This window comes from Egretta garzetta, unplaced genomic scaffold (genome assembly GCF_000687185.1).
Source record: "Egretta garzetta isolate BGI_Z169 unplaced genomic scaffold, ASM68718v1 scaffold279, whole genome shotgun sequence".
Lineage (NCBI taxonomy): Eukaryota > Metazoa > Chordata > Aves > Pelecaniformes > Ardeidae > Egretta > Egretta garzetta.
In genome coordinates this window covers 434,215-446,843 of record NW_009260844.1, presented here as the reverse complement: position 1 = coordinate 446,843, position 12,629 = coordinate 434,215, and the positions used below count along the sequence as shown (strand labels likewise).

Genomic DNA, 12,629 nt, shown 5'->3' with positions numbered 1-12,629 from the left:
TTTCTTAATAAAGAGTTTTGCCAGTGTAACTACAACTGTGCTAGGTTTTAGATGTTGTGGTAATTCGTATCTCATCCAACCTAGCCAGGCTCCAAAATGGGTGAGAAGAGATTGACTTAAAGATAGGTCAATTATCCTTCTGTTCCTTCTGAACTCGTCCCTATCCCTGGAGGTATTTGAAAGACGGGCAGACAAGGTGCTTAGGGACGTGGTTTAGTGGTGGGATGGCCGTGTTAGATTAATGGTTGGACTTAATGATCTTCAAGGTTTTTCCAACCTAAACGATTCTATGATTCTGTAACTCTTCAAGATTTTCATGTCTTCAGCATATATACTTATGAATTACACTTTTTAATATGTACACCTGAAAAGTTTTCCTTAGCTGTAGTTTAAAATGCATGCTGTAATGCCTGATCTGTTGCAGCTTTCACTCTAAAATTTGATCGAACTAAGAATGTTTGTGGTTTTTTTTTTTTTTTTTTTTGCAGTCATCAAATATGTTGCTCTGGAATAAGACCTATTTCCATGCCAAATTACACATTTTACTTTTCTTTGGATAGAAGAATCTTTTTTGTTTGTCTCTGTATGATTCTTCTCAACTAGTGAAAGTTTTATCCCCAGCCAAACTCAGGGTTTCATGAACAATTTAAAAAAAGGGTTCCAGGTGGAAGGGTGGCTAGTCTGTAAGTGCATGGAATCTCAATGTATAACATTATAAACTTTAAAATTATAAACATTATAAATGTTAGCAATACTCTTCCTTTTTTCATAAAAAAGAAAAAAAAACCCAAACCCACCACCCAACAACAAACAACAACCAAACACAATTATTTTTTAACCTGTTGACCAGGCTCCTATTCCATTTTTTGTGGATATCAAAGTAAAAAAATTGGTTCCAACCTTCAAAGCTGAGATACAAAACCCAAGTGTTGTCTACCTCTACCAGTGAGAGGTTCTAATGAAGGAGGAAGACGAGGAATCTTGGTTAGTAACAAACCCAAACCATGTGAAGGGGTTTGTAGCTGTAGTGGTCACAAAGCTTAAAAAGTGTCGACAAGATTACTTTTTTTTTTTCATATTACCAGCTTGCAAATCTGTTTGGATACTCCTGGTGACTATACCTAAAGTTCAGGTATAACACCTTGTAGAACTTATTACTAAATCCAGTTTTGCAGTAGTTCACAACTAAGGCGCTTCTTAGCCACTTGTGATTCTGCCCAGACTGTATTTCCTCAATAACATATTGAAGTTCATATCTATAGCTAGGTGTTTCAAGTACTGTCTTATTCCAGCTAATCGGTTATGGCTGTTGGGTGAAAATAGCAGTGATGATACCAATGGCTTGTAGCTAGCTTTTGGTTTTCAAGACACAATACAAGAAAACTTGGTTCTTTTCCAGTAGACTAGCACCCTAGCTGAGTGTTTAACCTCTTTTTCTAATGGTCTCTTTGCCATTAACTTCTGTTAAAAAACTGAAGTCTTACAAAACAAGTCAACGTTGAAGCTTAAAATTGCATATATTGTTTAATTTTTTATATGTAGTACAAGGAAAATATGATGCTGTATACCTGATCTTTCCTGTCTGACAATGTAATATTTATTTTTATCTGCTTGTACATGCAGATGCATGAAACAGGAGGAACTGGAGGCAAAGACACTGTTACAGCAAATAGTAGGAAGAAAATAGACTTGCTGAACATGTTCCCAAACTTCTTGTTGAATGAATGGGAAGCAAGTAATTAAGCTGACTTGAGGAATATTTTCTAGCGTGGGCTAATTAAGTTACTCATCTGTAGTAGTGTTCTGATGTGAAGGTGCTACTCAGTAAGGACCTTTTTGTCTTTCGAGTGGATTTCTTTCGTTCAAGTGTAATGTTTCTCAGACTTTGGGGGTTTATCTTTCATAATGTAACACCTTCCCTCTAATCATGCCAACCAATAGCTTCCTATCATTAATTGCTGGCAGCAGCTTGGTTCTACAGGGCAAGAGTTATAATTATTAGCTGGGGTTGAAAATGCTTACCCTTCTCACCCTGGGGAGCAAAGCTGTTGCTAGCAATTAAAGGTAGTTATCTGTTCCCTGCCTCATGTAAACATTTGCAGCCAGTAATTATTACTGCTTCTCACTTCTTTGCCCGCGAGGAACTGAACTCTTCCAGTAATGCTTTATAATAATTCGGGTTTGTTGGTTTTTTCGTTCTCTTAGATTTCATTTTAATTATTGTAGTTTAACCTTATTTTTCCACTTAAAAATAATGGTGATGCTTCTGACCTTTCCCAACTCATTTGGAACTTGTAACCATATTGAGAGTTGCAACCTAGTTTGAGCAATACTTGCCAAAGGATTATGAAGTATTTAAATGCTTTAGCCACCTCCCCCCCTCAAAAAAAAGTTCAGTATGTTCAACTATCCCTTCATCTGTATGGCGGAACAGGTTTTTTTTCCCTTGTAGAAAGACTTTAGAGAAGGCAAAAATGCAATTGCTTTTGTAATCATCCAAGAGAAATTGTCTTCATGCCAATAAATTGGGTTTGTTTGTCCAGGCTGTCATGGCTCTATGTCTTGGGTAGATATATTAGTTCTGTTCAGAAACGATCAGTGGATGCTGAGTTCTTGCTTCTTTCAAGATATTCTGTCTCTGCATTACTTGCTGCTCTGTGTAGAGGGCAGGGGTGTAGTACAGTTGATATCCAAACTGCTCAGTTTATTTTATTTTTCCTTTCTATTGAATCTTCCTCTTTTCAGACACTTTTTCTGGGTTTTCTGGTCTCCTGTAAACTCAGATTAGATTTCTGAATCAGATGCTAATTTGCTCATTGAAAACAACTGTAATTTAAAAATACTTCGATGAAAATAGACTGAAATTTATTTCCAAATGCTAATATCTTATTGTCATCTTCTAATGTCTATCTGAACGATGAAATCCTGGCCTAGTAATCTCCTGGTGATGCTTAATAGTAGATAATGAAAGTAAAATTTTCATTTAGTCTCACCCACTTTTTAGTTTAATTTTTTCATACCAGTAGGCCAAGAACTACTGGTATATGCTCTCGTATGTCTCTGTGTTGCTTTATGGTGTAGAATTGACCATAGTTCTTCTCCCCTGCCCCCCAGTATGGTCCTTCATAAAGCCTAAAATACAGTTTCATTCTGTTGCCTGGAATCTGAATCCCATTGTAACTGAAACAGCCTCTCTCCACATTGGCTCAATTCCTCTTTTGTTTTGGTTCTCCTTTTCAAAATATTTATAGATCACCTTTTATTATGGAGGACTAAAAGAACTTCTTATGAATAGGAATGTGTTTGGCCACTGGGTTGTAGTCCAGTAGTTTGAGGCAGGCTCTGCCCCTGCACTTCATAGAACATAGAACAAGATGGGGAAGCTGCCAAGGAAACTGTTATTCTTCATTATACTAGTATTTCCAATAGCCAGGCTAAGAAAAACACATACTGCGTTCAAACCCTGCCCTAAAATCTGATGTTATTTGTATATCTGGCTTCTCAGACCTTAGAGCTTTGCAGGTTATGATATTAGTAGTCCTTATTAATTACTAAGGTGGTACGTTGCCCAATAGTTAAGTGATTCTCCCAATAAATAAGCAATATTTAGATTTTCTGTGATCAAGTTTGCGTTTGAGCTATAGGAGGACTTTGTGTCTACCTATCCCAGCGTTTACCGCATTTCTAATTGGTACAGCAAAACTCAGTCTTGTTCATTGTTATTAAAGTTGGTTAACTTGATCTTCCTGGAGTTTATTGCCTTTGTAGTTCTTAATCAATGTTGGTATCCTTGGGTGTTTTCTTTTTATTGTGGTGGGTTTTTTTTGTTTTAGGCAAATGAGCTTCTAGTGACTCTTCTCAGTTTTAATTCTTTCCAAAGCTTTCAACCTAAAAGTTTTCAGGGAAGTAGATGAGTGAATCTGTTTAGGTTTTGTTTTTTGCAGCTGTTTAATGGTAGTTTTGTCCTGTGTTTTACAAATTGTTTGTGTGTGAGTGGGGAATCTTCTCCAATTAGATTCTTGCCTTATGTCCTGAGGAACAGTTTTTTAAAATGTATATCAAGGTATACATTGCTAAGATTTCTAAGGTACCCGATGAAGTAAATATCTAAATAAAGGTAAGTTAAGTTTTGATTAATTAAGAAGTGGTCTATGGCCAGATGATGATAGCTGCATTTTCACATAAAAAAAAAAACCCACAGCAAAAGAAAAACAGACCAACCCCTGCAATTTGGTTCAATTGTTGGTATAATTGGTATAAAAGGTCCTGGTCTAAATATGTGCGTACATGATAAAAATTTCTTCTGGAAGCATTTACCATCTAGGTAGGTACATGCTGGTTTGAAAGCACAGAGAAATTTGGAGAACTTCTGTACTTTACATGTTTGAAAGTCTTTAAAATAGATTTCCTCCCCCCTCCCCTTGTTTATTTTAATGTTCATATCATGCTTTATAAATAGTTTCATTTGTAGAAATCATTACTGTTGTAATAGAAATGTCAATCCTGTCAAGACACAAGTACCTCCTGCATGTTCACTTCAAGCATGTTTTGTTTTCTCAAGTTTAAGTCAGTTTCCAATGCATTTATCATGGTAATTCTTGTCTGTCTGCACTTAAGACAGCATCTGAAGTTAGTCCTTTTGAATATTAACTTGAGCAGAAATGTTTTTCTCATTGAGTTCTGCTGCAGTTGGCTATGCAGTTCTATCTGATTTTTAAAAGCAAGTCTTCAGGAGGTGACTCTTGGCAAATTAGAACTTAAAAAGAAGTGTACAAAAGCCAATGTTAATTTCTTGTTTGACAGCAATCTCGGGGGAAGTGTTGGAGTTCAGTATTATGATGTGATTGAAGGTATCTGTTTGAGAAATACAGATTTTTTTTTTTTTCATTTTTACAGAATTCCCCAGTTTATACTCATATTACAGTGGCTGGCTTGTGATGGAAAGTTTTGCTTACAAATAATTATTAGTCCCTGAAGTTTATTTTCATATTTTTAACAATTTGTTTATTATAACCAAATAGTCAGGATTGAAAGGAAACAGTCTCAGATAAATTTTACTTGCAAATTGTTTCCTATTCCACCAATCCAGAAATCATATCACAGTGTAATACCTATCTTAGTGTAGCTTTAGATGAGGGTTGTTAGGAGTGGCCTGGTTTCTCTCCTTCTTTTTCGTAGCCCAGGAAGTATCGACTGGGGATGCTGGATGAGAGGATAGTTCCGGTGGGATCGAAAGCAAGAAAATCAAAGAACCCTATCGGCTGTCTGGCTGACAGGTGTAAAACAGGAGTACCCATCAATATGGTTTGGTGGAACAGAGTCACAGAAAACAATTTACAGGTAAAATTACTTTTTACTAGTCACTTTTTCAGTATTTTGGATGCTTTATTTAAAATTTTGGAAAATGTTAGAAGCAGTTACTCCAAATATGAATTGAGATTGGATCAAATATTTATTTCACAACGTAGGCCTTGTGGCCCTCCAAGAGAGTGACTTGGAGATGTTTCATTCTCTTCACCCACTGCTGTGCTATGTACTCTGCTTGATTATATTATAATCTGTGGAGGAGGAGCAAAAGTAATCATTAAATGTATTTTTAAAGCAAACAAACACAACCTTTTAATTTAATTTTCATGTGAGGAAGGTTTCTATGGTAAAATTAGTGATCTTCATTAAAATGATTGATACTTAATGCCAATGAAAAACTCCTTCAGTACAGAATTGGAAAATGTTACCACTATGATCAGAAAGTGTAAATTCTTAATTTTTATGTTGGGATAGTTCATATTTCTCAACTTGTGTGTTAAACTTCATTGTTACTTTATTTCTGATTTTTCTTCAACTCCTTAAGAGGGGTCAGGTACAGCTGGATTTGAGCAGATCTCCTACAGAAGTAGCAGGTTATCCTTGGAATGATAAGGATAATTCTAGTCTGGGAGGAATCTGCTTGATGTCCCTTAAGATCAGGTTTAGACAGAAATTATTCTAGTGGTCAAAACTACAACACTGCTCCTATTACTGTTTTGCACTTGTGTGGTGCTTTTGATTCTTCAGAGATCGTTACTTTAGTCTTTCTATGAGGATTATGTTCTTTTTGATGTCTTCTGAATGAAATGGGTAAATTGACAGTAGACATATAACTAGAATTTGTGGCACCTTAAGAATTTCTTTCAGTTCACGAAAGTTCTGCCATGTAAGAGCCAACATGAAGTTTGTAACACAGCCTTTCTGTACCAATACTAGCGTTGCACTACGTGGTGTTTGGGCATCTTTGCATTACTGAAATTGGGAGTCATGGGCAGCATGATGCAGGCAAACTGATGCTACATTGCATAGGGGCATTTGGGCTTAAGTCTGTCTTGGCCCTTTTGCTGCAGGGCATTTTGCAGCAAAGCCACTAGGGCGGTAAAGACGAAGCATAAAGGAAACATTGGTAGAAGCACCAGCCATGATTGCAGAGGCGTGGTTGGAGCGAGTGAAGCACTATTTTTCTCAAGAGGAGAAGACCGATGGATTGAATTTACCATGTGTATCTAATGGGAGCGCAAACCTTAATTAATAGGCAGTTGCTTTGAGAAGAGAGAAGCAGAAAATTGGTCTTCAAATTTCCTGTGGATGTTAGAGGGCAGGAAAAGCCCCATTTATAGTCATGTCCGCCATCGTTTTCTCTGCTGTTCTGTGTTGCAGCAAGGTTTGTCATTGATCTACTCCACTTATAGCAGAAAAACTTAATGTTTCTGGGCGCTGGAGAGCTAGTAGTCTGAGATGTGGAGCTTCTGGCCAGGAGCAATTGTCTTTTCCAGTACCTATGCCCTCCAAAGTTCTGTTGAAAGTGTGGTAATGAGAAGCTCAGGGTTCCCTCAAGATTAGCGGCAATAGCTTGGGATTGGCTGCAGACCACGTAGCTTTTGAAGGGTGCAATTCCAACCCCTTTATTGTGCCAGAATCCCAGCTACATAATTGACTTAAACTGTGTACAGCCGAAGATTTTGTATTATACAATGCAATTACATAGCTTCCCATGGAGACATGAGACCTGGGAAAAGCATTTATATGCATAGCTGGTGGAAATACAAACAGAAGGATGTTCTAGCCATGGGAAATAGGGGGAGGAATTGCAGAGAACAGTGGAGTCTGGAAAGAGCGAATGGGGAAAGGTGTAAAAACAGGCTGCAGAGATTATGAGGATATATAAAGTTCCACATAGATGAGAAAATGAATTTTATCTTTATGTTTTCATTCTGATCATTGTAAATCTTTGTATTCTAGTTTGAATGTTTTCTAAGAGCTAAAACAAAGCTTGAAAACTGCTAAAAATTGGAAATTTTAATTATAAAAGCACAAAAAAGGGCTGGAGAAGCTTGGTTTGTAAAACTACTTAACGGGTAGTTTCATGCTGAGATTTCAAATTGACCTTATTTTTCTACTTCAGTATGTGTATAATCCACAGATAGCATTGCTCTTCAGTATTTTGAAATACAAGCTGTTTAGAGATTTTTGCAGGTGTGAATGTAGGTTATACAAACTAAATTCTGGCTGATGGTGAGTGCTAAGCAGTAAGTAGAAAGGTTAAATTATGATGGAGGCACATCTGTTTGAGGGTATCTTTTTTCATTTATGTTTGAAGATGAGAAAGCAGAATTACATCTCAAAATTGCTGAGGGCTTGCAGTGCTGGGCAGGTGTTGAAGATCATGTGTCTATTTAAACGTCCACTCTTCTAAATGTGTGGTTTAAGATGTGGGAATACACTATTTCATGGTGCAGTGTTAAGAGATTTTTCTCCAAAAAGCGGCTGTTTTAAAAAGCAAGGTAGTTTACAACATGCATTGTAAAACAGTGTAACTGTTTCTCATGCATGGCTATGAATTTATAATCCAGATCTATTAAATTTAAATACTGTGTTACACTTACATGATTAAAAGTGGAGTCTACAGAATGAATTGTACTCTGGGTTGTGCATTAAAAAAACAAATCTAAGTTTGTTCTTCAGTGATATGGCCTACCATGTGTTAGGAAATATCCTGAGCTACTACACCACTGCGTGATTTATATTATTTATATATATAAATAGCAAATGGCAATTCTACTTAAAATAGTAGGAATAGGTAAGTTCTTTGTGATACAGATCGGTTCTTAATCACCATAAATAACTGATTTTTTGTTGTTTCTTGAACAAAAAAAACCCCATAGAAATTAATTTTCAAATATTTTGCATCAAGAACATGGACTTCTAAAACTTTATAGTTTTTACAGTACTGTGAAGTATTTGTTAAAGAAATGTGGTAATATGAGTCTTTAAAAGTTTACTTTTTAGTGAGATCTACTTGCTAAAATGTAACAAAACTTTGCTAGTAGTTTTATTTGTCTGAGCCTGTGTTCTGGTTTAAAAAAAGTCTTTAGCCAATAAATTTTACCCAGTTTTAATGAAATTGTCTCTAACTCTTCTGAAAGAGCAGTAGAGCAATATGGCTAATAATCTTGATGAATTGAAATTTTTTAGAGCTTATTGTACGGATGATGTGATGACTTGTCACAGGAATTGTGATAAGCAAGCATGTTGCACAAATTCCATGGTGGGAGGGATAGAGACTTGCTTTGAAGCCCTTGGTGACCTCCAGTGTCTGCTGGGCTGCTCTGACATCCCAGAATGTGTCCTTCCCTGATGTCATAGTTAACAAGGAATCCTCCTAGAAGCAGAGTAATACGTAAAGTGAAGCTCCTTGTATGGCCCATCTGTCGATTATAAAACAACAACAGAGAAACCTCCCAAAACAACAAAAAAGTAACCACACATAAAAAATGAGCAACGCTTTTGCATGTTTTTGGATTCCTAAGAGATATTCTGAAAAATATGCCAAAAATAGACTGGTAAAGGACTGCCCTGCTTATAGCATGGGTATAGTTTAGTGGTGGTTTTCTGTAACCATTACAGGATTATGCAATTTGGGATGTCAGAACAGATCAGCATGAATTTGGAGGTGAAGGAGAACATAAAAAGAGAACAAAAAGGCTTGTATCCAGTTTTTAGCATGGTAAGTACATTAGCATGTTCTTCCGAAATCGAATGAAATCTGCCTACGTTTTGCTTTAGGTAGCTGGCTTTGGTAGAATGTGGGACCAGAACCGATCTATCGGAGTAGCGTTACAGCCACCAAAACAGAGGTGGTGGCTCTGCTGCTGCTGTGTGGCCCTGGGTTGTGAGATGCTGAACTGGGAACAAGAGAGAGAAGGGTGGTTTCCAGTACTCCTATGGGATCCCTGCATAACCTTCCAAAGGCTCCATAACTTGTGCATCCCTGTGTTACAGCATACTTCGGTACTTCATGGCACTTTGAGGATTCATTTACGAATGAATGCAGCAGTGGGGCCTTAGGACTTTATCACTGAAGAGCATAGAGAAAAAAGCGTATGCATTGAAATAGATAGCTGATGAAACAGGAATTTTCATTTTACTTCTGGACTGTGGAAATCTGTTGATGTGTGCAACTCCTCACCATTACAGTAGTGCTGCATGCTACTGTGAGGTCCTCCCAGCAATGGTCTTCAGCTGAGATCCTTGGCTTGCTCTTTACTTTCATCTGCATCTTCCTTTAAGGAGCTTTGAATTGGTTTTTGGTGGTACCTACAAAATATTTATTTCTTGCCCTCCATGCTATATTTAATTGTATTTTCTTTTACATCTTTAAAAGCATAAAAGCCACCAGACAAGAGAAATTTGTGCCGGATGGTGACACAAATTAGTTGTTTTATAGTCTTCCCTCGCCTCCTTCTTTACTTCTCTTGTGGTTCCATACTTATTAATTGCATCATGACTAAATTCAGCCTTCATTTGGACTGTATTTGTATGTGTTTTATAACGTTTTGCATTCTCTCATGTATGGAAGCATAGAAGTGGGTTTTGTATGTGGTGCGGGATAGACTCAGTTTTGTGGTCTGTCTTTGGAAGTTGCTTTGCAAAACTGACTGAAAAGAGGCTCTTCTCTCTGAGAAAGCACAGACAAAGAATCTGAAAATAGGGTATTGTAGTGAAATTTCTTCATGGAGTCATTCTGGTAGGAATGCATGATGCAGATATTAATTCTGATAGTGCCTAGGTAAGTTGCTTATCTGCTTTAGTTTGACAGTATTTTTATGAATGTGCTGCAAGAAGGGAGATGAGATTTAAACTGGCGAGGTTGAGAAGAAAAATGAGTGGTTGTAATTTTAGTAGATGTATGAATTGTAAGTTACTTTAGGTGGGTTGCTAGAAAAATTTAACATAGCTGACACAGCTGTACTTGTTTCTGTTTAATGCTGTTTGTTTCAAGCTTGTTAATTAATGTTTTGAAATAATTTTTTATGTGCCTTTTTATAGGACATTTGCATTTGAAACTGAAAATACAGTCTTTCTTTTGTTGCATAGTGCAGACAGTGCTATCGGGCTTTGTGTTTCTTGTTTGGGCTTTAGAAAGTGCATTCACTGCTTTTGTCTTTAACATCACAGTATTGAATAATTCATTACATGTCCTCTAAGTATTTCTTGCATCTCCATTCTTTTAATTACTCCCAAAGTTTAATAAAAGTCTTCTATACCTCTTTTCTCTACAATTTTTGCTAATCTGATTTACTCAGACTTAAAACTTTAAGCCTGGTCTAGCATGAGTAAGTTACCCTACTCTGAGATGAGTAATTAGTGACTAATTAAGTGAAATTTGTTTTAAAGCTGTGCTCGTGGGAAATGTAAACATAATACAGAATGAAGAAAATGTTTTTCACTAGTTAGATACAGATTATTTTCATTCTTATGAAAATTTAATTTTTTTTATTCAACTTCATTTTGGAATGTTTGGTAAGGTTCTAACAGAAGAACTATAAAAATGCCCTGTAGGATTTTAAAGCATAGTCCCCTTCTAGACAGATTTTCAAGAATACCATTGATCCAAATGTAAAATTAACATGTTGTATTATGAGTTGCCAGACTGAAAGTAGGATATTTTTTCAGGCCAAGAACATAATTTTTTGTATCATTGGCCATTAAGAATGTGGCTTCCTAATTTTTGGCATATTTACATGCCCACCGATGCAGAATAGGCTGTTTACAAAGTTTGAAAAATAATGAAAAGATTAACTATTAAAGAACTAATAGTGATATTCCATACCCTCACTTAGGCTAGTCTAATGACTTATTCTAGGTTACATGCTATGGAAGTGCGGTCGCAGAAAAATCAGTATTTCATTTCTGATGAAAACTTGTGTGCTTTTGGAAACACTTTAAGAAATGCAGCTTCGCATAGATGTAACCTATTTAAATGTGGCCTGGTGCTTAAGCTTCAAATTTTCTGACAAAGTATTAACTATTTTTGACCACGAATTATTAAATTTTGTTCTAGTAGTTTATGATTAGTTTATTCTGGCTGGTGGCTGTGGAGCTTCGGTATTTTTCTGTATTTAGAAAACAGATTGAATGTGGAAGCACCTTTTAAAATTGAAATCAAAGTTTAAATCGCTTTTTTTACCAACAGGGAAAGTCTTGGATTACATCTCCATGTTTGTAACATCACGGAGAAGTAAACCATGCTTTTATAGTAAAGGGTCTAGCTGTGCAAATCAAAAGCTGTTTACTCATATAAAATGCTTTCATCAAAGTTATATAGAAACAACTTAATGTTATCAGGCTTTGATTCTGATCCTGAATTGTGATGACAAAAAATGGAATGAAAACTGAATTTCCATCAGGCTTGAGCCACTGCCGTTTGTAAATTTTTTTGCTGTGTCCTGCCCTTGTTACCTACTCGACACAGTATTTAGGTGTGGTAGATCTGTGGATGTGTCATGGCTAGTTTTAGCAGTGGAAAAACGTGGATCTCATGTAGTTCTTTGAAATTATGTGGTTTTAACAAGATGTCCCTTGCTTTCCCAGTTGTTTTGGTTAATGATGGCTTTTCAGCTGTATCACTATTCGGACAAATTCTACGTGGTCCTTTACCACCTCTACCACTTTCTCCAGTTTCAGTTCAGATTTGACTGAATTGCTGCATGCCACATTTTATCTAGAGGAACACTATTCTCTTAGTTATTCCTGTACCTAAAATTCAGATATGTCTGGAATATTACCTTTTGAGTTTAAATGTATCAGTTATTTGTTTTCAGTCTGTATAATGCAACTTACCATTTGATTTGCTGTATTAGTGTATGCCTGAGCAAGTTTTCCTTAACTAAATGTGATTGGAGAATTCTAAGATTCTTACGAACTTTTTACCCATGTAATCTAAGTGTTTTATTTCACCAGTCTACATATTTGATGATAGCTGTTCTTTGAATATTCAGAGACATGCGCATATAGAATGACTAATACGTAACAGCGTAAGGTGGTTAGCAGTTAAAATTTAGTGTGATTAAAGGTGGAATTATCTTACTATTTGCTTTTGAACCTGTGCATCCCCTATTATTTTACAGCTTTTAGAATCCTCTCTCTTTTCCAGTGCTTTGAAATACATTAATACTATGATATTTGGCTGAAGTATTCAAATAAAGATATTAAAACCAAATTAACAGAAAAAATACTTTTCAAATACTTCACTGTCTAAATTAGTGTTTTGTGATCCTGCTTCTTTTCTAATTTGGCAATAAATTAAGTTCTCTGATGCC

At 36.2% G+C, this 12,629-nt stretch overlaps 1 protein-coding gene across 12 annotated transcripts in view; it reads left to right on the top strand.

The window, feature by feature from the left end:
* The window catches only part of PAN3 (poly(A) specific ribonuclease subunit PAN3), a 78,874-nt gene that overhangs the window by 27,774 nt on the left and 38,471 nt on the right, over nucleotides 1-12,629 (top strand). For 9 of the 12 annotated variants that reach the window (XR_004843084.1, XM_035902546.1, XM_009647126.2 and 6 more), the window contains one exon: nucleotides 5,179-5,340. The exons of 2 other annotated variants lie outside the window; for them this stretch is intronic. Coding sequence is in view for 9 of the 10 variants with exons in the window: in XM_035902546.1 (XP_035758439.1) it covers nucleotides 5,179-5,340 (162 nt within the window). In the remaining variant the exon portion in view is untranslated. Of the gene's footprint in view, nucleotides 1-5,178; nucleotides 5,341-8,908; nucleotides 9,035-12,629 lie in introns of those variants that run through there. One more of the 12 variants, XM_035902553.1, reaches the window with a different exon arrangement.